The 26948-nt window shown below is 39.6% G+C and overlaps 1 protein-coding gene across 1 annotated transcript in view; it reads left to right on the top strand.

The window, feature by feature from the left end:
- The window catches only part of LOC118822203 (tetratricopeptide repeat protein 39B), a 30210-nt gene extending 5563 nt beyond the window's left edge, over nucleotides 1-24647 (top strand). Inside the window, exons 2-19 of the mRNA XM_036591143.1 lie at nucleotides 2877-2911; nucleotides 4525-4629; nucleotides 6474-6605; nucleotides 7408-7484; nucleotides 7713-7780; nucleotides 8247-8311; nucleotides 8837-8942; nucleotides 9692-9757; nucleotides 10381-10489; nucleotides 11599-11666; nucleotides 12750-12809; nucleotides 13018-13179; nucleotides 13948-14039; nucleotides 14795-14915; nucleotides 15039-15150; nucleotides 16344-16461; nucleotides 16970-17086; nucleotides 17485-24647. Of these exons, the coding sequence (XP_036447036.1) occupies nucleotides 2877-2911; nucleotides 4525-4629; nucleotides 6474-6605; nucleotides 7408-7484; nucleotides 7713-7780; nucleotides 8247-8311; nucleotides 8837-8942; nucleotides 9692-9757; nucleotides 10381-10489; nucleotides 11599-11666; nucleotides 12750-12809; nucleotides 13018-13179; nucleotides 13948-14039; nucleotides 14795-14915; nucleotides 15039-15150; nucleotides 16344-16461; nucleotides 16970-17086; nucleotides 17485-17581 (1710 nt within the window). The 3' untranslated portion in view covers nucleotides 17582-24647. The remainder of the gene's footprint in view (nucleotides 1-2876; nucleotides 2912-4524; nucleotides 4630-6473; nucleotides 6606-7407; nucleotides 7485-7712; nucleotides 7781-8246; nucleotides 8312-8836; nucleotides 8943-9691; nucleotides 9758-10380; nucleotides 10490-11598; nucleotides 11667-12749; nucleotides 12810-13017; nucleotides 13180-13947; nucleotides 14040-14794; nucleotides 14916-15038; nucleotides 15151-16343; nucleotides 16462-16969; nucleotides 17087-17484) is intronic.
- The last annotated feature ends 2301 nt before the right edge of the window (nucleotides 24648-26948 follow it).

The following is a 26948-nucleotide window of genomic DNA, read 5'->3' as shown; positions in this document are numbered from 1 at the left end:
AATGGGGAGAGACCAGAATACTCGAAAGTGAAGCTCAAATCACCGTTTAAAAAGCAGATTTGAAATCACTGGTAAAATCTAACAAAAGCCTCATAAATAGTTTGTCGTGTTTGGCTCAGTAACAAAAAAAAACAGGTAGTTCTGGCCACTGCGCTTGCACAGATCTCCACAACTAGGGGGGGGGGCCTTCCAGCTTAATCAGCAAGCTGATTGGCTCTTTTTACTGAAGGGCGGGACCTCCTCCTCAAGCAGACGCCATGTAGAGCATTATGAGCTTTTCCATTCATACCTTAAACGGTGACGTCTCCTCAGTTAGAACGTCTCTGGTTAAACGCAGTGAATAAATGGAAACGGTGCACTAAAAGTTGAGGAAAAAAGGTTGAGAATACAACTATATCTGTCTGTCTCTCTGTCTGTCTGTCTGTCTGTCTGTCTGTTCATCCTACTTACTGTCTTTCTTTCTCTCCTCCCCTTAAGGTGGAATTCTTGTCTATTATTTTCCCCACTAGGTGTAACCACACACACACGCACACACACACACCCTCATATATGTATACCCACCCTGTCGCTATTGAAACCAAAGCCAGTTTAGCAGCTCCTCTGTCTAGTCTGTGTTGATGGGCTGTGATTTTGTGGCTGTGCTGCTGTGATGTTTTAGTAGTTAAAGGTGTTTTTGGCTTTTCTTTCCTTTCTGACTGTTTCTCAGCTTCTGCACCACCTCAGGCCTCTGATTACAGGACACAAGTAGTGTGTGTGTGTGTGTGTGTGTGTGTGTGTGTGTGTGTGTTAGGTCAGTTGTGTCGGTCTGCAGGTGTTCTCAGGTACACTGTTGTACTGGTGAGAGTGCAAAATGAGTGTGAGGGTGTGTGTGTGTGTGTGTGTGTGTGTGTGTGTGTGTGTGTGTGTTTGTTTGTTTTAGTACATTTTTAGGGCAAAAATGTTCTGACGATAGAGGTCCTCATATACAGTTCTTTCAGAGACCCCCTCACCCTTTCGTTGTTTTAATTTTCTGTGTTAAGTGTGTCTCTCTTTACCTTTATTACAGCTTCCATTAAAAGATGCTGTTTATCTGATGGGTACAGTTTTGGTGGTCTGCTAGGTTTGGTGGTATATATACAGTACCACATGTCCTGACTTGTATCTCGTGCTAGTTCTGTGTTAAAGGCGAAAGCAGCACTAAATCTGGATGTGAGTGTGTGTGTGTGTGTGTGTGTGTGTGTGTGTGTGTGTGTGTGTGTGTAATGGTGCTGGTTAAAGAGCAGTAATAAAACAGAAGTGTTTAGAGCCGTGTTAGTCAGGCTGTGATGATAGAGGCTGCAGGGCGCAGCATTGATTCAGCAGTTAAAGCAGCTCCAGCACCCCTCCCTTACATAACTGCAGAGCTATAATTAGCTCCGGAGCTCTAAACACACACACACACATGCACACTGCTGCCTTTCACACAGCCAACAGGGTCATTTTCTCTGGGGGTCAGTTTCCCAGCTGGGTTGCCAGATTGCTTTAATCATTTCCAGACAAGTAGTTGTTCTTAACTTGACTCATTGTGTCCAGAACATCGAAAACGGTTCACACGTGTGTGCGTTTGTGTGTGTGTGTGCATTTGTGTGTGTGTGTGTGTGTGTGTGTGTATAACACATCCTGACCAAGTGTCTTAATTAGGTGAAGAGCTTTAATCCACCTAGGAATAGCATTGTCTAACGTGGCGCTCCAAAACCCCCCATAGGTGTTTAACTGCCTTGAGATCTGGTGACTTCAAAGGCTGTAACATATGATTTACACTGCAGCCCTACCTTAATTTCCCACTCTGTGTTGTTGTAGATGTACTGGACTGCATTGATGTTCTCAGTCACCTGAGAAACAGTTGCCCTTCTTTACATTGCACTGATGCACGAGCACTCGCTCATGGGATTTTCACTGATTTTAGTGATTTACTGGCCCATTTTTCCACCACCCAGCCAAAAGGAGCCCAGTTTGGTGAGAAAGTCCCAATCTGGCAACCCAGCTCCCCTGTTACACTCTGTCTGCAGTGAGGTTATAAATAGCAGCTGTGTTTTCTTCCTCTTCCACAAAGTGTGAATCAATACAGAGTGTGTTTCTCGTGAAACAGTCCCATAAAGCGCTTTAGCTGTGTGTGTTTGTGCACATCAGCTCTGAGAGTACGGTGAACGTACGGGTGACAAAGTTACAGGTGAAGCACGTACAGGTGTGCTGGTGAAGCAGTACGAGTGAAAAAGCACAGATGAAGCAGTAACAGGTAAAGGAGGTATGGGTAAAGGGGAAGGTGTAGTAGTGAGTGAAGAAGTGCAAATAAGTGAGTGTAGGCAAATAAGTCTGAGTGAAGGAGTGCGGGTGAGGGGAAGTGGAAAAGTGTCCTGTGGTCTGACGAATCAACATTTGAATTTTTTTGGAAATCATGGACGCTGTGTCCTCTGGGCTGAAGACCACTCAGCTTGTTATCAGTGCACAGTTCTAAAGCCAGTATTCATGATGGTATAGGGGGGCATTAGTGCACATGGCATGGGTGAACTACACATCTGTGAATGCTGAATGATATGTACATGTTTTGGCAACATACACTGCCATCCAGACGACGTCTTTATCAGGGAAGGCCTTGATTATTTCAGCACTACAATGCCAAACCACATTCTGCATGTATTACAGCAGCATTGCTCCGTATTAAAAGAGTCTGTGTGCTACAATCTGTGTAAAGTCTGTGTATTTGCTGTACATTCTGCACTGTTGTATTTTGGGGCCTGAAGAACCTCATTCTGTTCCAATGTATATTATTATTTTTATTAATAACATTTATCTATATATTTATTTATTCATTTTTCCATTTCATTTATTAATTATTCATTTTTTGTTTGTTTCTGCAGGACTGCTTTGAAGATGCCTACGATCGAATCCCAGTGTAAGTGACCTTTCCTTTCATATTGCAGGTGAAGGTAGGTGTGTGTGTGTGTGTGTTTGTGTGAGTGAGTGTGAAGGGTGATTAGATATAAAAGTGCAGAGAGAGAGAGATAAAAGTGAGAACATTGATAAGACTGATAAGGGGCCTATAGCATCTGTCTCTATGGTCCCGTGGTTGCTGTGATGTTTATTTGTTGCAGATAAAGGAAGTGTGTGTGTGTGTGTGTGTGTGTGTGTGTGACTGTTTAACACCGCTTTTCTCATCAAGGGTGTGTTTCAAAAGGCAGGACTTCTCAGTTAGTCAGATTATCAGTCTTAGAAGCTGGTTGGTCATTTTCTGAAGTAATCAAACACATTCAGTGGTGTTGAGGTCTGGACTCTGGAGTGGTCAGTCCACTGTTCAGCTTCTTTGTTTGATGTGTCCGTCTCCTTTTCTCAGTGAGGTTCTTCTTGATCAGCTACACATCCTTTCAGACCCACAGCGCTGAGTCATCTTCTCACAGTGGAAGGATGGACAGAAACACCTGTGGATGTTTTCAGATCTGAAGCAGCTTGATTTTCTCCTCTCTCTCAAAGATGAAAGCTTTAAGTGCTGATTATCTGATGGGGGCAGTTTTGGGTGTCGACCAGGTCTTCCAGGTGGTTGTTAGGCGGAACATTTTAGTCTTTTAACAGTTTTTTGACCTCCAGTTTTGGAAACTCCTGTTTTTTCACTTAGACTTTCTAATTTCTTATGCAAGTCGATTATTTTATATCTAAATATCTCCTGAAAATGAATAGCTTGTACTTAATGACTGTTTTGACTGGACATAAATGACGATTTCTGTTCTATTTCTACTGTATTTCTATTGCTGAAAGCTTGAACATCAGCTGATACTAAATCTGAGCATTGGATCAGTGGCATCTCTATTTCAGTAAACTGGATAACTTTGGGCTTAGATTATCTGCCTCACTGTAAAGCCCTGCTTTACGCAACACCCCTGTGACCTGATCTGGATCAGGTGTGTTAGATTAGGGCTGTAACTGGACTCCGCAGGGCAGGACGTCTCCAGTAACACTGCTGGACGTGCCTGGTCTCGTCTAATTCTGCCTGATTCAGTTATCCAAATTCAATCAGAAGCGAAAGGTACCTGAAGAAAAAGTGAAGCCAAGCTGACTGGTTTCCAAGGCAACTGCTAACAAAAAGCTACCCAAATCCAGAGAGACTGTCTGACTGGATAAAGATTAAATGGTGCACACTTGAAAGCAGACTGTATTACTGACATTTAGGCCCACATTTCTTTCCTTTCTTCTCTTTTTTAATCATGTGTATTGTTACCCCCCCTCAAATAACCAGAGATGTGTGTTGTTGAGTTGTTTGCTTAAGGCTTAAGGACAATTCCACCAATTTTTAAGAAAATTTGCATAATTAAGTGGTTAAGATGTAAACAGAGCCATTTAGAGTGGTTGAAACCACTGAGTCAGAATTATTCACAGTGGTGGTGATAGGAACCAGACATCCACCTCTAAAAGCGCTGAAGGTGTAAGTGTGTGTGATTGTGTTTGTATGTTGTAAGTGTGTTTTAAGTGTGTTTGTGTGTTTGTGTGTGTGTGTGTGTGTGTGTGTGTGTGCAGGGCCTCTAAGATGGATCTCCAGACGTCCATTGAGGAGTGCAGCATGGCTCTGAACCTCGTACTCAACAATAAGTTCTCGGAAGCTCTGGACCTGCTCAGACCATGGTACACAAGTGTGTGTGTGTGTGTGTGTGTGTGTGTGTGTGTGTGTGTGTGATTGTATGCTTATATACATTTTCAGTACAAAAAGTATTGGGTTGCAATGTAAATGAGAGATACAGTCCTCAAATGATGTATATGGGGCATATTACATAAATACACCAGTGAGCCTGACAATAAAACCACCTCCTTGTTTCTACACTGTCCATTTTATGCACTGACCATATAGTTTCACTCTATAGTTCTACATTTACAGACTGTAGTCCATCTGTTTCTCTGCACCCTGTTCTTCAATGGTCAGGACCCCCACAGAGCGTGTATTATTTGGGTGGTGCATCACTGCCGTAACACTGACGTGGTGGTGGTGTGTTAGTGTGTGTTGTGCTGGTCTGAGTGGATCAGACACAGCAGTGCTGCTGGAGTTTTTAAACACTGTGTCCGCTCACTGTCCACTCTAGACACTCCTACCTTGGTAGATGTAAAGTCAGAGATGATAGCTCATCTGTGTGTATTGTGTATATGTGTATATGTGTGTGCATTTCCAAAAAAGTTGGGACGCTGTGCAGATGTAAATAAAAATAGAATGCAATAAGTGCAAATCATGTAAACCATATTTTTTAAAGGAAAATGCTTCAAGGACAACATATAAAATGCTGAAACTGAGAAATTTGATTGTTTTTTGAAAAATATATGCTCATTTTGAATTTGATGCCAACAACATGTTCCAAAAAAGGTGGGACGGGGGCATGTTTACCACTGAGTTTCATCAGTGTTTGGGAACTGAGGAGATACTGCTGTAGTTTTGAAAGTGAAATGTTTCCCATTCTTCTTAGATATAGGATTTCAGCTGCTCAACTGGGGCTCATTAGTTGTATTTTTCATTTCAAAATTTGATTCGTCGGACCACAGGACACTTCTCCACTTCCCCTGAGTCCATTTTAAATGAGCTCAGGCCCAGAGAAGGTGGCAGTGTTTCTGGATCCTGTTTATATTTGGTTTCTTCTTTGGGTTTTAGAGTTTTAACTTGCATTTGTGGATGCAGCAACAAACTGTTTTCACAGACAGTGTTTTTCAGAAGTGTTTCTGAGCCCATGCAGTGATTTCCACTACAGAATCATGTCTGTTTTTAATGCAGTGCTGCCTGAGGGCCCAAAGATCACGGCCAGCAAATACTGGTTTTAGGCCTTGTCCCTTACACACAGAGATTTCTCCAGATTCTCTGAATCTTTTAATGTTATTATGTACTGTAGTTGATGAAAAGCAAAAGTTCTTTGCTGTTTTATGTTGAGAAACGTTATTCTTGAATTGTTGCACTATTTGATCGTGCAGTATTTCACAGAGTGGTGAACCCTCCTCATCTTTACTTCTGAAAGACTCCGCCTCTCTGAGATGTTCTTTTATACCCAATCATGTTACTGACCTGTTGTCAATCAACCACCAGGTGTTGTTTTTTTTTAGCATCACACAACCTTATTAGCCCTTTGTTTCCCCCGTCCCAACTTTTTTGGAACATGTTGTTGGCATCAAATTCAAAATATGCATATACTTTTCATTAAACAATAAAATTTCTCAGTTTTAACATTTAACATGTTGTCTTTGTACTATTTTGATTACTATTATATTACTATTATGAAATATAGGATTTACATATCATTGCATTTTTTTTTTATTTACATTTTGTACAGCATCCCAGCTTTTTTGGAAATGAGGTTGTGTATGTGTGTGTGCGTTTGTGTGTGTCTGTGTGCGTGTGTGTGTGCGTGTGTGTGTGTGTGTGTGTGTGTGTGTGTGTCTGTGTGTGGGAGACACATCTATGACTCTGATTCATGACGCTGTGTGAAATGTTGCAGGTCTAAGGGCAGCATGTATCACGCTTTGGGATACAGCAGCATTCTGGTGATGCAGGCAGCCATGACCTTCGAGCACAAAGACATCCAGGCTGCCATGGCAACCATCAAAGAGGCCCTGCACACCTGCCAGAGGTATTATGGGATAGCTGTGTCACGGACGTCATGGCGACGGCTCTGACAGACAGACCGGAGGGCCTTTATTTACTGTGTGGTGCAGCTGCTCTGACGCCACAGTGACTTGCACAGAGAGTGTGTCTGTGCGTACGTGTGTGTGTGAGTGTGTATATGAGTGTCTGTGTGAGTGTGTGAGAGTGTGTGTGTGTGTGTGTGTGTGTACGTGTGTGTGAGTGTGTATGTGTGTGTGAGTGTGTATGTGTGTGTGTGTGTGTGTGTGTGTGTGCGTGTGTGTGTGTGTGTGTGTGTGTGTGTTCATAAACAGACCTCTTAATCTGGGCTGTTCTCTAAAATACATTTAAAGCCTTATTCTGCCCTTTATGAGTTCAGGGCGTTTAAGAGATTAAAGACCTAAAAATATGAACTTGTATTTAGTCTCATTCAGAACTTTGTAATACCAGTACTGATACCCGGACTCTCATACTGCACGACTACTTTTTCCAGCATCTTCATTAAAATACAGAAGGTTCTCTGTGGTATTAAAGTCATCTAGTCAGGGCTTTAGGCGGGTGGAGTTGTGATACCTGCCCTGTTTGTAGTTGTTATGATTAATCAATTAAAATCATTTACTTCATTTAACGAAACGGTTTTAAATGCAAATTCTTGGTGATTTAATAGTGATTATTTGATAATTTGCATGTTTGTAATGTATATTTTATTTGAGCAGCCATATTCATATGTTTATATGTTTACATAATGTTGAGTAATTAGTTCTTAAAGCCTTCTTTGTTTATCTTTTTCCCTGTTTTGGATTTTGCAGGTTCAGGAAGAGGAACTCGATGGTGGAATCTCTGTCCAGCCTGGTCTCTAAACAGTCCTGTGACAGCCTGAAAGCAGGTGAGTGTGTGTGTGTGTTGTGTTATTGCCCTTAAGGTGGTCGTCTCTCCTGATTCTCACTATATTTTCATGTATTTTAAACAAACTGTTTTTCTGAAGTTACAGTTACTATTACAGCAAAGTACTTACAGTAATAATTAATTTATTATTTATTTATGGTGTGTTATACTCTGTGGTGTGTGTGTGTGTGTGTGTGTGTGTGTGTGTGTGTGTGTGTGTGTGTTACAGAGGAGATGCATGCGGAGATCTGCTATGCTGAGTGCCTCCTACAGAAAGCCACTCTAACATTCGTACAGGTGTGTATCTCTCTCTCTATATATATCTCTCTCTCTGTCTCCCTGTCTGTCTCTCTCTCTCTCTATCTGTCTCTCTCTCTCTGTTTCTCTCTTTCTCCCCTCTTTATTTCTCTCTTTTGCTTTTTCATCTTTCTCTTTCTCTCTATTAATCTCACTCCTCTTTATCTCTCTCTTTCTTTCTTGCTTCTCTCACTCTCCTCATCACTCTCTCTCTGTCTCTCTCTTTCTCTCTTTCTTCCTCTCTTTCTCTCTCTATCTCGCCCTATCTTCTCTCTCTCTCTCTCTGTCTCTTTCTCTCTTTCTTCCTCTCTCTCTCTCTCTATCTCGCCCTCTCTTCTCTCTCTCTCCTCTTCATCTCTCTTCCATTCTTTCTTTCTTTCTTTCTTTCTTTCTTTCTTTCTTTCTTTCTCACTCTGTTATGACTCTCTCTCTCTCTCTCAGTATTATTATATCTTTCTCGTTACAGGATGAAAACATGATCAGCTTCATTAAAGGTGGCATTAAAATACGCACAAGTTACCAGATTTACAAGTGAGTCTATCTTCATCAAATACAGTAATTACAGTAAAATTACTGAATACATCTTTATATAATGAGCCTAGTGTGTCTTCATCACACACCACTAATTATATATTATAAATTATATAAAAATACATACTTTTTGTTGCCCATTTTTAATTTGTTTTTATAGATAAAAGAAAACATCTTTTAATTAATTTATACAAACTAAACCTCATTTTCTTATTTATCTATGTAATATTTGTTTGTGTTTTATTCATATATTGGGTTCCCTAAAGAATCTCTCTGTGAATTTTTCCTTTTTTCCCCACAAAAACGATAAAAATAAACACGTTGACTTCTCATTTACTAAGCAGGTCTTTTAAAGATCTATTGATGAGAAGGTTAATTAAGGACCCCGAAGTGGTTTTTCTGTGACGTTCCTCTAAAGATCTCTTTCTGCCATTTTTAGAACAGTGTAGAACTGAACGTCCAAGCCAGTAACCACAGGAACCTTTATGTTTAACCGCGTACGCTTCTCTGTGTGTCTGTATGCAGGGAGTGCCAGCATGTGTTAAATATGTCTCAGGGAGTGGGCGGAGAAACTGACACCTTCAGACAGTTTGAGGGCGGAGTCAAGCTGGGCATTGGCTCCTTCAACCTGGTGAGTCTAAGAGTCTAACATTTAGAGTGTTATTCACTGTAGAACAGACCACAATACCTACATTTAGAGTCGGTTATTCATTCAGCCTAATGAGAAACTGCAGAACAGACTCAGTTTATATCACAATACCTATATTTAGAGTCAGTTATTCATTCAACCTAATGAGAAACTGTAGAACAGACTCAGTTTATATCACAATACCTACATTTAGAGTCAGTTATTCATTCAGCCTAATGAGAAACTGTAGAACAGACTCAGTTTATATCACAATACCTACATTTAGAGTCGGTTATTCATTCAGCCTAATGAGAAACTGTAGAACAGACTCAGTTTATATCACAATACCTACATTTAGAGTCAGTTATTCGTTCAACCATTTTGTCATTAGGTTGAATATATTTTTTTAACCAGTCTGTGAAGCTTGCCCAACCTCACAACAGCAGCTACGAACAAGCGAGTTTGTGGGCGGAGCCTGGATAGGTCAGTCACAGTTTTGTAGAAATCAAGATGGTGAAAAGTCTGTTACCAGCAGGTGTTTTGAAAGCATAATATTTTAGAAAATTCCCAAAAACTCAAGATAAAAATGTAGTACAAGTTGTGTTTTATTTTGTCATCTTCTCAGTGAAGATTAAGTTTCCTGTAAATATTTAGGAAGTTGCATTATCAGTTGTGTGTGACCGTTGTGATCAGTGTCGGTCAGTTTGGAATATGCTGTGTGACTCTGCTGTGCTGGAATGTTTTTGTCTCAGATGCTCTCTCTGCTGCCTGCCAGGATTCTCCGACTGCTGGAATTCATCGGCTTCTCAGGGAACAGAGTGAGCATACACAAAACACACAAAACACAAACAAACATGAATCACACACAATTCACAAAACATAGTAACTGTGTCCCAACATGGGTACTGGAGGCCCATTACCCTCAGCAGTGTAGTCACTGCTTCCAACAAGGGCTGCGATGCAGTATTGGGAATCTGCTGAAAATACATATTCAGAATCCAGAAATTTAGAATTTGTATTTAGTCCACGTTCGATTTTGAAACAACAGCATGTAGAGTGTTACTGAGCTCTGCTAAAGCCTGAGTAGACGGATAAATCAATGTGATCAGTTATTAATCTGTGTTACTGAGCTCTGCTAAAGCCTGAGTAGACTGATAATTCAATCTGATGATCAGTTATTAATCTGTGTTACTGAGCTCTGCTAAAGCCTGAGTAGACTGATCAATCAATGTGATGATCAATTATTAATCTCAGTGTTACTGAGCTCTGCTAAAGCCTGAGTAGACTGATAAATCAGTGTGAGGGTTCTCCAGGTCCATGGTTGGGAAATACTAGCGAAGTGCACTAGAGCTCCAGTTCAGCTGCAGTTGGTTTTAAATCATCAGTGTTACCTGTCAGTGTTGTCAGTTTAGCTGACGCTGCGTGTTCTTCTCTGCTGTAGGAGTTTGGTCTGGCCCAGCTGAGAGAGGGAGCAGCGAGTCACAGTCTGAGAGCCATTCTCTCTGCGTTAACCCTGCTCTTCTACCACACATACGTCTGCCTCATCCTGGGTAAATCCTCATTTACCGTACGCTTTCACACAGTGTAAACACATATTCAGCAGTGAGTAACGATAGAGTCCGATAGCGTAGACTAAAATGAGAACTCAGTTTCATTGTTTTCTTTAATATCACTCATATTAAAGGTGTTTGGCGTAGTGTATATAGTTAGTTAAAGTTTCTACAGGCACCAATCACACCGCAGCCCATACAGCCCATATGGAAGAGGAGCTGGCCTGTTTTGAATTCAGCATTTTTTGTGATGTCATAAAAATCTACCTATATAAAGAAGTCAGTCACACTTTATTTGATATATATATATTAGATGGTCCCCTATAGATGCTCGACAGATACTTAAACCATTAACAAATCTTCTGGTGATGTTCACTTGACTATCAACAACATTGTGGTCAGGGTTAGGGTTAGGAGTAGGTGTAGGTTTTGCCTTGAGATTAGGGTTAGGTTTAGGGTTAGGGATAGATTTAATAAACTCTGACACTGAACTTGAACTTCAGTTGCGTTTAATGGATATTTAGTTGAATGTTACTTGAAGATATACTGAGCATTTGCCAAGTATCGACAGTGGACCATCCAAATACAGTGTTTCCAATTGAAAATTCTGGAAGTTTTTCTGAAAATCTGGAATTTTTTCATTGAAACCTGCAAATAAACCGTGGAAAGCTCTAAAATTGTGTAAAACTGAATACAAAGAAAAGCTATCGGAAGTATAATTAAGATGTGATATTCAGGATCTCTGGTCAGTATTTAAATTTAAACTAATTAGGGGTTTGGCCCTGTTAACACCTGTGAACAAAAAGGTCAGATTTGTTTAGTCCTATTCTCTTCCATTGAAGCTCATGTTCAAACTCTCATGGATTTGATCTGCTCATCAGAGACTTTTACAAAACCTCTGGAGTTCATTTAGCCCCGTCTATTTCACACTGAAATTACAGGGAGCGTTTAAACTGAACTTATGAATGAGGCGCGATGCAGGACAGCCAATCAGAAACTTGTTTATGGGTGATAAAGAGAGAAACTCTGCTCTGCTGTGTTGTGTTCACGCTTGAACATGTGCACATGTGTATAATAGTGGATATGCTGTAATAGTGGGTGTTTTTCAGGTACGGGGGAAGGAAACCTAGTCGAAGCAGAAGCTCTGTTAGAGCCTTACCTGGACAGATTTCCCAAGGTGAGCACACACACACGCGCGATTCATCAACAGAACATGATCAACCTTTCGTATCAGACTGCATACATAAAAACACATTTATTGTCCAGTTGAGTGGTTTTAAAAAATGCACTCATGTGCCTTAAACTTTAACACAGCATTTGTATATCATCTTCAAACTGTCTGTCACCTCCAAAACAGTAACTTTACAGGAGACGGAAAAAACCTCCTTGACTCTGAATGAACGTTATTGTACAAAGATTATATTCCAAGTCATTTTGAGCCTTTTCCATTGGTCTGTTCATGTAATTGTGATCAGTTATTTTATTTTCTGTTAATCAAACAGCCCTTTATCACAATGTTACAGAACTGAAGCAAACCAAAAACAACCCCCTTTCCCTCCCCATCCCACCCGTCCATCCATCCATCCATCCATCCATCTTTCTTTACAGTATATTTGCTAACAAGAAATTAAATAATATTTTAATGAAAAGAATGAGATAAAATAAGCAAATAAAAATAAAAGAAAGATGCTGGCCTATACAGTGTACATCATATGATTTGCTCACATCTTTTCATCACATCAAAACAGTCCCGTCTCCATGTCTCAAGAGTCGATGCTTTAGCTTTATCGATTCTAGCTGTGGTCAGTTTTAACATCACTGTGTCATGTAGTTAAAATATCCAGTGTCGGATACGAAGATTATGGGAGGATCCACCTCTGTGCAGTGATGATGGTCAGTTCATCATGAAATTTTGGCACAGTGTAAAGGGCAGCTGGCATTTTTAGTTCTGTGAAAATATGAAAAATGCCAAAATAGAAATGCAAGGTTTTGTTCTGATAACAGAAATATGTGAGTAATAAAAATGTTTTAAGCCAAATTCAAAATCTAAGCTTTAAAAGGAAAAAGAACCAAAAATAAATGGTTTTACTCTTTCAGTTTGAAAAAATGAGTCTTGGAGCTTTTGTAAAAACACAGGTCAGTGTCAGGACCATTTTGTTGGTGTTAGAACTGTTTTTCTCTGGCTTTACTACAAAGATAGACAGGTCATCACATGTCAGCCATTCTCCCTGGTAAAGAGCTGCTGTTTTGTCGTCCGCAGGGCTCCATCATCCTCTTCTATTCAGCCAGGATAGCTGTGCTGCGCGGCCACTTTGAGAAGGTAAAGCGGGAGCAGCAGCTGAGAGTGTTTCACTGTGTCTGAACTCAAAATGGATCTTTTCTGACCTTCGTTTTTCCCTGAAATGAGGCTTTTTGTAGTCAAAGCAGCCTGGATTCCATCATCTGCTGTGAAACATCTTACTGTTAATGTCAACAAAATTCTTTCACTCTCTTTATCTTCACGATCTGTTTTTCCACTCCTCCCTCAGGCTCAGGTGAAGTTTGTGGAATGTATTAACGCTCAGCAGCAGTGGAAGCAGATCCATCATCTGTGTTACTGGGAGCTGATGTGGTGTCACTCGTTCCAGCAGCAGTGGAGGGAAGCTTACCGCTACGCTGACCTGCTCTGCAAGGAGAGCCGCTGGTCTAAGGTAACACACACACACACACATACACACACACACACATGCTGTTGTCTATCTGCTGTAGCACTGTTGTGCTGCCAGGCCTGAACGCACACTATGTTGCAATGCATGCTGGGGCCTGTAGTGCATCTCAGGGTGAAACGGACTAATAAGAACATACAGTTAAATAATTCTGCGGGCCGAATAGAACTGTGTCACAGCCTGACTCGGCCCGAGGGCCTTGTGTTTGACACGTGGGGTTTAGGATGACTTTCTGATGGGCCCAAACAGACGTCCTCATGGGTCAGCTTTGGCCTGCAGGCCACACTTTGGGCAGCCCTGAGCTAGACAACTGGTTAACATTTAAATGGTTAAGATGTAAACAAAGTCATCCAGAATGGTTTGATGTCAAATACTTAATTGTAGAGAAAGTTATAGATTCAGATTTCTTTACTATCCACATGTATTTACTATCCAAAACAACCAATGAACACTCATTGGTTTTTATATGTAATGTTGAAAATAGTAACAGTGGAAATCTACAATAAATAAAAAAGCAAATGCAGAAAAATATGAGCGATAAGGAGGGTCAAATAAAGGCAGGACTCTCCCTGCACTTCCTGAAATGCCCCAGATACTGAAGAATCGAGCATCGTTAGAAGCTGCAGATGAGATGTGGATGATGTTATAGACGTTGTGTCAAATTGAAAAGAAATCAGAGAGAACATTAGGAAGAAGGAAGAGGACCAACTTGCCTCACACATTCAGTGTAAGCTAATTCACTCTGTGCTGCAGGCGATCTACGTCTATCAGAAAGCTGCCATCCTCAGCATGATGAGCGAGGAGGAGATGAAGAAGACCGGCGAGAACGTGGTGGACTTATTCAGGTGAGCCTCAGTGTGTGTGTGTGTGTGTTCACCCATGGCTGTATGTATGGATGTATATTACCCGCACGTAAAGTCACGTGCAAAAGTTTGGCCGCCCTGGTCAAATTACATGTTGTGTTGATTTTCTAAGTGCAAATAAGTGAAAACATCCTCGACAAGAAACACATTTCTACACATTTTAATGCATAATTACTGTTATTTATACTGTTATATATGCTGCATTTAACATGTTGGGGTGAAAAATAATAAACATAACGTGGTCTATGCAGAAGTTGTGCTACATATTTTTTTTCAGCAAATAAATAGAAATTGTGCACTAAATGTTTGCGAAATGTCATATTAAAGTTCCTTGTAGAGCAGGGAGTTCGCAGTCCCAGTCCAGGTGACCCAATGACATGTTAAGTCACCAGGGCTGCATCCAAACCCACATAGTACTGTACTATACATGATATATTTATGAATGGGCTTCTAATCACGGCGTACTGATTTTTACATACTCTTTAAAGATGGTAGTATGCAGTTCTTCAGACTGGGACTAGGAACCCCTGCTGTAGAGGATGTGTGAATAAAATGTGATTAAGTATTTGCAATCAGGTGATTATTAATAAATGTGACCGTTCTGGTGCTGCCGGCTCAAAAAACGTGCATACAAAATAATCATTTGAAATTTAAAGGTTCAAAAGCAGCATTTAACTAATAATGTGTGTGTGTGTGTGTGTGTGTGTGTGTGTGTGTGTGTGTGTGTGTGTGTGTAGGCAGGTCGAGGGTCTGAAGCAGCGTTTGGCTGGTAAGTCCATCCCTACAGAGAAGTTTGCAGTCAGGAAGTCTCGCCGTTACTCGGCAGCGAAACCTGTTAAGCTCATCATTCCTGCGCTGGTGAGTTGCCTCACTCACACATACTCTCACAAAGCTTCTCCTCAAACACAGAAAACTCACAGCGACGCCTGTAGAACCAACAGGAAGTGCCCTATTTTAACACTGAGTCGTCTGTTGTAACAGGAAATGATGTATGTGTGGAACGGGTTCACTATCGTGGGAAAGCGGGCGGATGCCACCGAGAGTTTACTCATCACCATCGAGAAAGCAGAGGAGGAGCTCCGCGCTGACCCCAGTGAGTTCAGACTGCCAGAGGTCGCCCTGCTTTTATTTAACTTCCACGCAAAACAGCCATTCAGTGTGAGATATTTAATATTCAGGAGTCGCCTGTGAGGAAATTTTTCTAAGTCGCTCTGGATAAGAGCGTCTGCTAAATGCTGTAAATGTAAATGAAATTAGATGTAAGATATTCCAAACTCAGCGCTGTGGGTCTGAAAGGATGTGTAGCTGTCAAGAAGCCTCACTGAGTCCGTTCACATGCACCTAATAATCCGATAACTGCAGAAAATCAGATTTTGTCAGTAATCTGTTCAACGCATTTACATGCACTTGAGTAATCAGATAATGGGGAAATTCTGGGTCTACATGAGTCAGATAGTAATCTGATTTCTGCTTTGCAATCGGCCAATAAACTCACAGAAGAAGACGAGACGGAAACGTAATGTAAAACTCAAACTTTATACTGCAGCTTTTTTTTTAAAACATCGCGCCAGTTTACCTGAAAATATGAACATACAACATCTACAACAAGTACCACCGTCTGTTTTTGCACATGCTCAGACTGAGAAATCCGAAAGAAATCAGAGTAAGAGTTTACATGCACTGAGAAATCTGATTACTGAGCCAAAATCCAGCCTCTTTATGAGATTTCTTAATCAGATTTCTAGACTTTACTCCAATCTAAGAAATCAGAGCGTGCTGATTACATGACCATTTGAATAATCAGATACCTGCAGAAATCCGATTATGATCGAATTATTGACTGAGAAACTCACTCACTGAGAAAAGGAGACGGACACATCAAACAAAGAAGCTTAACAATGGACTGACCACCCCAGAGTCCAGACCTCAACACCACTGAATGTTTGATTACTTCAGAAAATGATCAACCAGCTTCTAAGACTGAACTTTGGAGGTGTGTCTGCAGAATCTTTGAGGAACTGAAAGTGAGTCTCCTGAAAATAATGGAGGCTGGAATGAAGGTGAAGAGAGACTCTTTGCCTAAAATAAATAACTTGTTCTTAATGGCTGATTTGACTGGAAATTAAATAAATAAAGGGGGGCTCTGACTTTTGCACAGCACTGTTTGTGCAAAATACTGCAAGTATACTAAATACATAAGAAATATCTAGACTCTAAACTGAAAATGACTGTGTGTGTGTGTGTGTGTGTGTGTGTGTGTGTGTGTGTGTGTGTGTGTGGGGTCAGACCCATCGGAGTTCCACCCAGATGACCAGTGTCTGGTGCAGATGCTGAAGGGTTTGTGTCTGAAGCACCTGGGCAGGTTACTGCAGGCCGAGCTGTGCTTCACACAGGTCCTCTCGAGGTGAGAAATACATGATAGCTGTAATTAAAGAGCTCCACATCATGAAAACGACAGTTTTTTATTCGTTTTTTTAATAAGAGCTGTAATATGCGAGCAGTGTTAAAGTTTTAAATCGTACCGTTCACTCCACAGTGCAGAAATGGAAACTGAGCTGAAAAACAGCTCATTTTGAATTCACTACCGTTGTGATGTCATAGTTTAGCCCCGCCCACTCATGCTGTTAGAAAGGTGTTCAGGCATGCTTTCTGAATGAGGCACAAGATAGAGCAGCCAATGAGAACAGAGGTCATTTACATATAACAGTCTTTAATTAAACTTTTAATCTCTTGAAATGAAACAATTTTGATTTATAAAAATTATAACTTACTGTAAAGTTTTTGGTACAGAAAACAAAACAAACATGCTAAGTGACCCTCAAGTGGGGACATAAAATACAAGAAAGATATATGGGAAAATGTGTATGTATTTGTGTGTGTGTGTGTGTGTGTGTGTGTGTGTGTGTTTGCAGTGAGAAGCGTATCCGTTATGATCACTACTTGATCCCTTTCACCCTCTATGAGCTGGGCTTACTGTACAAACAGCAGGGAGACGTCGCCAAGGCAACGCGGTACATAGAGGACGCCAAGTGAGTCAACACACACACACACACGCGCACACACACACACACAGTGCATGAAGCCTTAAAACAATGCAGAGACACAAACACACACAATATACGTTTGATAATCCAATTGATAAAAATAACAAACCTACAATTCTAGCGCTCCGTGTGCAGAAATACAGCCGACTCAGTGAATTATTTATTATGTTTTATAGGTTGAACTGCAATGATTACTTTTAGTTTGTTTGTTTGTTTGTTTGTTGCAGGTTGAGCTAAAAAAATAACTGAATAGAGTCTCAGTTTATCTGTTTGTTTGTTTGTTTATTTGTTTGTTTGTTGCAGGTTGAACTATAAGGACCACTCTACGGAGTCTCAGTTTGTTTGTTTGTTTGTTTATTTGTTTGTTTGTTTGTTTGTTGCAGGTTGAACTATAAGGACTACTCCATGGAGTCTCGACTTCATTTCCGGATCCACGCGGCTCTAAACAGCCTGAAAGGTTCCCCGGTAAATTCGCCATAGCAACGGCCCAGACGCACAACATGAGGAGCGGACTACCGTCGGATGGATCACTAACATGACCAACTCGAACATTTAGCTCACACAGCAGCACGAGTCGCCGTGGAAACCTGACAAACAACCTTTACAGTACTGTAGCAGCAGATAATCGCAGGAACAGAAGCAGAGGTAACCGTACGACACTTAGAGCAACATTACAAACCAAAGCCAGCCTCCTCTCTGTCCATCCGCACTCAGAGGAGTCAGGTTCAGAGGTAGAGGTCCGTGGACGCTCCTCCATTCTCTCACACACTCGTACCTCAGCTCGGACAGGAATCAGAGGCTGCTTTAGTTGACGTGTGTCCTGTTTGTTCTGTAAACGCTGATTTGGTTCTGGTAGTGCAGTTTAGCTGCTGTGAGAATTCTCCACTTACAACACCAACACGGCTGCTTCTCATGAATGTCTTACTCTTTTACTTTAGACCAAATATCCGTGTTTGTGTGTGTGAGTGTGTGTCATGCGTGATGTATGTGCCTCTGTGAGTTTATACGTGTGTGTTTGTTACCATGTGTGTCTTTATGTACTCTTCGGTCTCTTTTTGCATGCCTTTTAGAGCATCATTATTATTATTATTGTTATTATTATTGTTGTTGTTATTGTTTTTCTGCAGCTTTTATACTTCATATAGTCGCTTATATTGGGAGAACAGTGCAATAGCTGAAAGTCAAGAGATTAGTACATCTACCGTCTGTCTGCTTTTCATTAAAGTCGTTGCTGTAGTGAGAGTAAATTTGCTTCTGTTGATGCAGCTTTAAGCAAAAATCGAGAACAAGATAAATATCTGAAAGCAATAATGATTAGGGCCGGGTATCGCTCAATAACTTTTCAATACTAATATCTTTAATTCAGTACCGATTCCTGAGCTGTACTGTTTCTGATGCCCTTTTTTAAAAATATACCTCAGAAATTGCGCATCGTTCTGGAGTCCATGTCCGTATTAGGAACTCAAGCAGGTTTTCTTTATGAGGAAAAACGTTTCGGCCGGTGTTCATTTTCCCTTTACTGTCACTCGACCCTCTGAATTATGAGGTCGTTTGGCTTTAAAAAATGGTAATTCATGGGATCCAGTGACTTGCAGGTGAAAAAAGTACGTACGGCAGAATAAATCAGCCTCTTTGCTCAGCGCAGGGCGCAACAGCTGAAAACTCCATTTATTTTTCCCATAAAGAAAAACAGCACAGCTCCGGTGTTCCTTATATGGGCGTAACACCAACTACAGCATGACAACAGGACAACAGAGGACTATTACAAACTGAAAGTGGGTGTGGCTTAACCTAGAAATGAGTGTGCAGTGCTGGAAGTGGGAATATTACTGAATACAAATCAAGAAGCACTGATGTCAATAACAGACATACACTGTTATAACACTATTATAACAATCATTGTCACTATTCTGTATTAGTGAAGTAATTCATTTGGTACTGTAACATATAAAAGTATTGAATTTTGATACCCAGCCCTAATAATGATTAGACAGTAATATCTATAAATGAGTTTAGTGTAAAGATACATTTTTAATTTTAATTAATTAGAATTAATAAATTAAACTTAGCCTACATTAGCCTACATATTATCAACTGTATTATTAATGTTTTTATTGATTTATTTACTATGCAGTGAGATAACGTGTGTGTGATATTGATACACAATTGATGAAATAAAGGAATATCAGAATATTATACACTAATTGGGAATCTCAAAACATCTGCATGAACAAAGTCACACAGATGAATCTCACTTTGATGTTATTGAATTTTTACTTAAAAAATAAAATCAATCATCACAGCACAGGTGGAACAGCACAGCACAGTCCAAAACAGGAAATACTCTTTAACGCGTCCATATCTGAAATCTCAAATGTTCTTTAGTGCAGGTGTTCTCCAATCAGACTCACCGACTCGAAAATGAGTTTTTATCACTTAAATATAATATATTAAATTATGCCTGTAATAAAATGAGAGTTTCAACAAAACACTAGAAAATCCAAATAAAAGTATGAAAATATTGTGAAATCAAAAAATTATATGAGGTATATGTAGATTAGGTGTAACTTTAGGTGTAACTAGACCAAATTTATAACAAATCATGAGATTCTGCAGTATTTTTCAGTAAAATAATGAATTTAGTTATTGGACATGAAAGAGTTAACGCTCATACATAAATATGACACTGCGGGATTCAAATGCATTACGGTTTCTAGGCTATTTAAGGTTTTTTTTATAGAATTTAATTTCTTGATATTAATATTTAGCTTGTTCTGTATATATAGGATGACGAGAGGCTCCTGCTACACTGCGTACTTAGCACAACCTGTCATTTAATTACTGCATTAAAGAAGATCTTAAGCCATAAGCTGCAGGCTGCTAGTTGCCTTCTCTTTGTTACGACTGTAACTCAGTGTACTGTACAGCTAGAAAACTGACGCGATGAGAAAAAATACGGTAACATTTTGCTTGGATTCTGCTACATAACAGTGACATAACCATGTCGTAAACATGTGACAGCCATGAGTGTAACATAACAGTGTATAACAGAATATTACAGTGTCTTGTAACCATCACTGCTAAGGAATCATATCGTTTGATACTGTGACAGCGTGTGTACTAGTGTACTAAATGGCTGTCTTGACATCAAAAGTTATGACAGCTGTCAAGACAATTACTGGCAATAGTGATATGACCCTGTTGTAACACTTCACTTGAAGGGTGTCTATAATGCATTCATAGCATCTTACATAAACACGTAACATGTTCATGAACGTTTAATTAGACATTCATAAAGTGTACGTTTTACACAATATTAATATGGACTGCTGTGTCATTTTACTGAGAGACATTTTTCAAAAATAAAAGTCCTCATTATTTATTATTATTATTACATATTATTCTAAGTGAAATGTCCATTTCTGGACAGCCAAAACAAAAATGACCTGCGCTTTGACACTGTGGCACGTATCGCCTATACTTTCAACTTCTTTTTAAATATTTTTAAAATTTTATTATGAAAACGTCTCTCAGTAAAATGACACAGCAGTCCATGTTAATATCATTATATCGATTAAAACATTCATGAACATGTTATGAAGTGTTTATGTAAAATGAAAAACACCCTTCAAGTAATATTACTGGACATCATCTGTTATATTACTGGACATCATCTGCAATAACATGTTTATAGCATGGTTATGTCAGTGTTATGTAGCAGAGTTTAAGTGTTACCACAAATACGCATAAAGATGTACTGTAGGTAGTATTTTTAATCAATTATAAAAGACCAATTGCACAATATAAATAAAACAATCATAAGATCAGAACATTCTTTATAAACATACCACAGTATCCATGGTATGATCAAGCATAAACCTGTGTAGGCCAAAAGATGTCAGTCTGTGTGTGTGTGTGTGTGTGTGTGTGTGTGTGTGTGTGTGTGTGTGTTTGTGTGAACATGAACATTGTGTTTGTTTCATCACTTAAGTGCATTCATGACACTCCAGGATATTCATGAGCTCTGCTTGTAGGATCATTCTGAGCAGGGCTGGAATATCTCTGCTCATAAATATACAGAAGGAACTTAGTTTTTAAAAAATAAACTGTGATTTTCAGTCTTCAGTCCACTTTAACTTGACCTCAGAGTCGACTGCTAAGGTGAATAGGAACAGTAGTTTTCCAGAAGAAGCTGTAAGTTAGAATGAATGCTGTCCACTGGCTGTAACTTTACAGTGATGTTAAGACCATAGTCCTCAGGCTGGGACACGGACAGCTTTTGGGTCAAAAATGGACTTTAATTCCTGTTCTGATATGATGGGTTGTTAGCTGTATTCCCAGCATTGGGCCAGTAACTAACGACTGATAAGCAGAAGCCATCTAACATCTCTGTGACCTCTGTAGTGTATGATTGATTAGCACAGACGACTGTTGCGACGTAAATGAACTAGAAACCCTTTTAGCTCGGGATGCACCAAAATTTCAGTCACTGAAAACATTTGGCTGAAAATGGTTGAGGGGGGGCCCCGCTTTTGTTTTTTTAAAGAAAGAGAAAGAAGACTGAAACTGCTGTTTGTTTACCTCGCTGTCCTGCACTGGTCAGCGGCGACACATTCAGTTTGAGCATTGACAGTGAAACACAAAGTCTATAAGGCTACGTCCACGTTACCAGGCTGACGTGGCACAAATCTGATTTTTTGCCCTAATGTGACTCAGATCTGATGTTTTCAGAGCTGTGTGGACACAAATCTGATCTTTTCAAATCTGACCTGAGCCACTTTCATATGTGGTCCTAGATCGGATACGTATCCGATTTGTGGCCATGCGACCTTAATGTGATGCTCAGATCGGAATCCATGTGCTTTCTTTCCACTGTGCGTGCACCATCATTCAGCGTTACCATGGCAACAGCGCCAAACAGAAGTTAAAGCTTGTAAACGGTGGAAAAGCAGCTCATCTCACCTTTTTCTCCTTCGTCTCGCTCTAATAATGAAGCTGAGAGCTGATCAGAGTTAATTATCTTCTCAGCGAAGCTCGTTCTGCTCGTTAGTTTGTGTTGACGTTACTGGGTAGGATGCTGGTTTGTTCACATTAATGACAGATTTGAGCCACTCACCTAAATGAGTTTGAACCGTCATGTCAGAGAGATCGGATTTGAGCAAAAAATCAGATTTGAGCAATGAGGCTTGTAATGTGAACGTAGCCTGTGTTCATTAACTTGCAGACTTTTTAGCATTAACTGATTGAAAGATATTCTTTAATGTAAATCTCATAAATCACACCGAGTTACTCGATATCGTTTGGTAACAAACCTGTTCACCTCTGGGTTTGAAATTTGTTACTGTAAACACATACGTTGGTTGGATCCTGCTGGTGTGGGTTCATGACTGTTTCTTCACTTAAGAGACTCATGTGCCAATAGCGCCCCCTGCTGGAGAAACTTTAGACATCTGTTCGCTTAAAAATGAGCTTTTTTCTGTCATCATAGCAGAAAAGCTCTGGAGTTTCAGCTTTAGATGCCTTTGGAAAACCATAAAGAATCATATTTTCATAATTTTACTTTAATAGTTAATATTGTTTAGCAAATTGCTTAAAATTAAATTAGTACTCCAATTCTCTCAGTTCTCTTTCTCAACATGGTTATTATTGGCTTTGATGCATTGTCAGCATTACTACACCAATTCAAGAGCATAAATCAACCAGAAAATGATATAAAAAAGCTTTTGCACGACTCTGTCCTGAAGTTCGGGTTTGGTCAAGAATTTTGGTGCATCACTGCCTTTCGCTCAATGTTTTTGACTGAGCATTGAGATTTACTGTCTGTGATAGTCGACCACTGCACTCCAGATGCGGCAGACAGAGACTGGGTTGAAAATTCTGGGTTATTCCTTTAAAAATACCTGCTGTCCCTTTACAAGGTGAAATTTTCTCACCTGTCAGTCGTTCCTTTGTCGTAATTCTCCTCAATCTGTGAGATCTTAGCCGTGCTGGACTGAGGAAGCATTTTGAACATGTTGTAATGCATATAAGAATGTTATATACGTGTCATACCGTGATATTATATGTTTCGAACTTCTGAAGGAAAATACAACGATCGAATCTTGTTTTATTTGCTTATATTTGGTGTTTTGAGCCGCCTATCAGAGTGTGTGTCCAGCAGGTGGCAGTAGTGAATAATTAGGGTTAGAGCCACTGGCTGCATTTGAAATTTCAATGTTTATTCTTGTACTTAATGCTGTTCTCCTGTAAGTCCTTATTAAACGAATCACACACAACAAAGAACTGATTTTTAAGGAATTCTGTTAGGACATTCCTCCTTAAGGTGAGGTGGATTGCAATAGACATAAAAGTGAAAAGGCAACAAATATCAATTTCCAAAAGATAAAGAAAAAACAAATTGTCTTGTCTGTTTTGCTCTTATTTTGCTTTTTTATTAATCTAATTTTGGTTGTGTTGCTATTTTAAATTGTTACCATTTGACTTTTTTAGCTCTCTGACGTTTGTACCTTGAGCTTACTGACAAAATATAACATCTAATATTTACAGGACATTGACAAACGTTAACCTCTCCAATATTTTTATAAACATTGCAGCAGTATTAAATTATAAATTGTGAATTCCATCTTCCACGTTTTTTTCATAGCTACTGTTGCTAGATTGGAGCTTTACAGTGCACTGCTAAGATCTCATTCAGCCTAATGAGAAACTGTAGAACAGTCTCAGTTTATATCACAATACCTACATTTAGAGTCAGTTATTCATTCAACCTAATGAGAAACTGTAGAACAGACTCAGTTTATATCACAATACCTACATTTAGAGTCGGTTATTCATTCAGCCTAATGAGAAACTGTAGAACAGACTCAGTTTATATCACAATACCTACATTTAGAGCCAGTTATTCATTCAGCCAATATAAAATACAGTTTCTTATCAGGTTGAATGGGGATGTTTTATCCCATTGTTCCAGTGTTCTGTAAAGCTTGTTACAGCATAACAAATGAAGGCATTTTAAGAGCTTTTATTATGGCTAAAACCATTTTGTTTTTCACGCTATTCGTTCAAATGCAGCCAGTGAGTTTCACCAGTTTATCAGAAGTTCAGTTCAGTTCAGAGGGCAGGAGTGGGACAGTTTTCTGTCCTCTAAATAATTGAGTGTGCGATTTCATTTTTCTTGTAAGTACATTAAAGAAGGTAATTTTGTTTGTGTGGGGGGGTTTGGGGGTGCATGTATTGGCCAGTAATCTGGGCAGCTTTAACGTCAGAGGTTTTGAGTTTCATGAAGTTTTGCAGGTGCTGAGGCCGCTGCTGTACTTTCATTTACCACCAGGTGGCAGTAGGTGGGAGAGGTGTGTAAGGTTATGTCTCTCTCTCTCTCTCTCTCGTTCGTTCATTCTTTTTTGCAGTTTTTGTTTTTCATGTTGTTCTCAGTGCCTGTTGTCTTTATTGTTGGCTTTAAAACAGAACATTTCCTCCACCCAGCTGTTCAGACTGTATTCTGTACTTTATTTATGTTCATTTTCATCAATAAAACAATGACAGGCCAGTCGCCTTGTTATTTCTGCCAAGCTCATTGTTGGAAATACAGATTTGCTGGTGCTTCTGGAAAAGCCCTCTGAGGACCTCCTGACTGGAGGAATTCAGACGCTGTGTCAGTCTGTGCAGAACTGAAGGCCTGGATCTAATAGTCTCGGTTCGCCACCACTGTGCCTAAAATATTTCATTGTGTTTTTTTACCCTGATCTGTAATACATATATATTAATTACTGCTGTAATTTTTCTGCATTTGAACAGGAAACCTGTTTTGAAACATGCTTACAATAGAAACTGCTGGGATGGACTTAGCAACTGCCCATTGCCTTTTATTGTAAGTGTCTTTAGAGTCAGCAGATTTTCTGTTATTTTGCTAAGTGCAGGGAAATGCATGAACATTACTCTCTGTGGTAACTGACTGTACACTCATATGCAAAGGTTTGGGCACCCCTGATTCTAAATAACATTAAGTACCATCTCAAATCACTAAAGTAAGACCAGATGTGACAAGCAAAAAGGGCCTGACAAATACCATAACTGTAACCATGTATAGTAACCATTATAACCTGATGAGCAACTCTTTGTGCCTATTTTTGCCATTAATTACTTACAATTGCGTAAAAATTCTGAACGAGATTGAATAAGGTAACCATTCTTAAATAAAATAATCTTGAACTTACAGTAGTGTGTAATATTATACTGCTAAAAATGTACAAACCCAATTCCAAAAAAGTTGTGACACTATATAAAAAGCTAATGAAAACAGAACACAGTGATTAGTAAATTCTGTTTCACCTGTATTAAATTGAAAAACGGTACAAAAACACAATATTTGTATTTTTTTGCTCATGAAAGTATGATTTTTGTAAATATACACTCATTCCAAATTTGATGCCTGCAACACATTCTAAAGTAGTTTGGACAGGAGCTGGTTTACCACTGTGTTACATCACCTTTTCTTTAAACAGCACTAAATAATCATTTGGGGACTGGAGACACAAACTGATCCGTTCTGTTATACAAGTCTGAAGCTGTGTGACTGTACAGGGCATTGTTGTCATATTTTGAGCTTAATAATGTGACACATTTTAAAAGAAGAAAGTTCTGGACTGCAGGAAGGCCAGTGTAGCACCCACACTCTCCTATTATGCAGTCACGCTGTTATAACATGTAGAATGTTTCTTGGTGTTGTCATGTTGAAATAAGCATGGACGTCCCTGAAAAAGACGGCGTCTAAAAGGCAGCATATGTTGCTCCAAAATATGCTGTGTTAATGGTTCTTTCACAGATGTGCAGGTTACCCACTTATACCCCCCCCCCACACCATGACAGACCCTGACTTTTGAACTTTGTGCTGTTAACAGTCTGGATGGTGCGTCTCTTCTTTGGCCCGAGAAACACAACATCCATTATTTCCATAAACAATCTTAAAGGTTGACTCGTCAAATCACAATACACGTTTTCACTGTGTATCAGGCCAGTTCAGATGAGCTTGAGTCCCGAGAAGTCAGCAGCGTTTCTGGACATTGTTATCACATGACGTCTGCTGTGCTTATGTAACCCTGAAGGTTCATCAACATTCATCGCACATTAATACCAACAATATACTACTCACTACACAGCAGTAAATGCAACTGAAGCTTTGAAAATTCTCAATAACCATGTAAAAAAAATCCTCACAACCACAATATACTAAATGCATTTAAATGAGCCGTTAATCTTCCGTCAGGATTTAAGCTAAACTTTTTTATTTTGAAATATTTCTGCTTGTAAAAACCACAGCCAGATATGCAGAGAAGTGAGATAATGCTCCTTGTCTTTAGCCTGGTCACACCCACAGTCACTCTTTTTACCACTCCTACGAACCTAGTTTTCTGTCCCTCAACACGTACATAGCCAGTGTAGCGTTACAAACTGGCGAGCCAGTCAATGAGTGGAAATAAAATAGATAGCTTGATAAACCTGAGACCAGATCTAAAGCTCAAAGGTAGATTAGAGACCAATAATGGATATTGTTGACAGAAAAAATATTAAAGTGTAAAATTCACTTATTATTAATGGAATAAGTGCATGATGATTCAACTGAGCTCTTAAGGAAACATGGTTGCATCAACAGGAAAATTCATATAGACAGGCCTGTCATCGAGTATCATAGGACTGTGATAATTGAATGTGAGAGTGGACTTGCAGTAAAGAGCTTAGAACCCAAACTGCCATACAGCTTCAAAAGCCCCAGTCAGACTGACATTGTGTACTCTCAAGTGTTTATGCTTCAGCTATGACTGGTGGCGCCACCATGGGTTATCTTGAAGAA

The sequence above is a fragment of the Colossoma macropomum genome, unplaced genomic scaffold (genome assembly GCF_904425465.1).
Source record: "Colossoma macropomum unplaced genomic scaffold, Colossoma_macropomum, whole genome shotgun sequence".
Classification (NCBI taxonomy): domain Eukaryota; kingdom Metazoa; phylum Chordata; class Actinopteri; order Characiformes; family Serrasalmidae; genus Colossoma; species Colossoma macropomum.
This window is presented reverse-complemented; position numbering and strand designations above follow the sequence as displayed.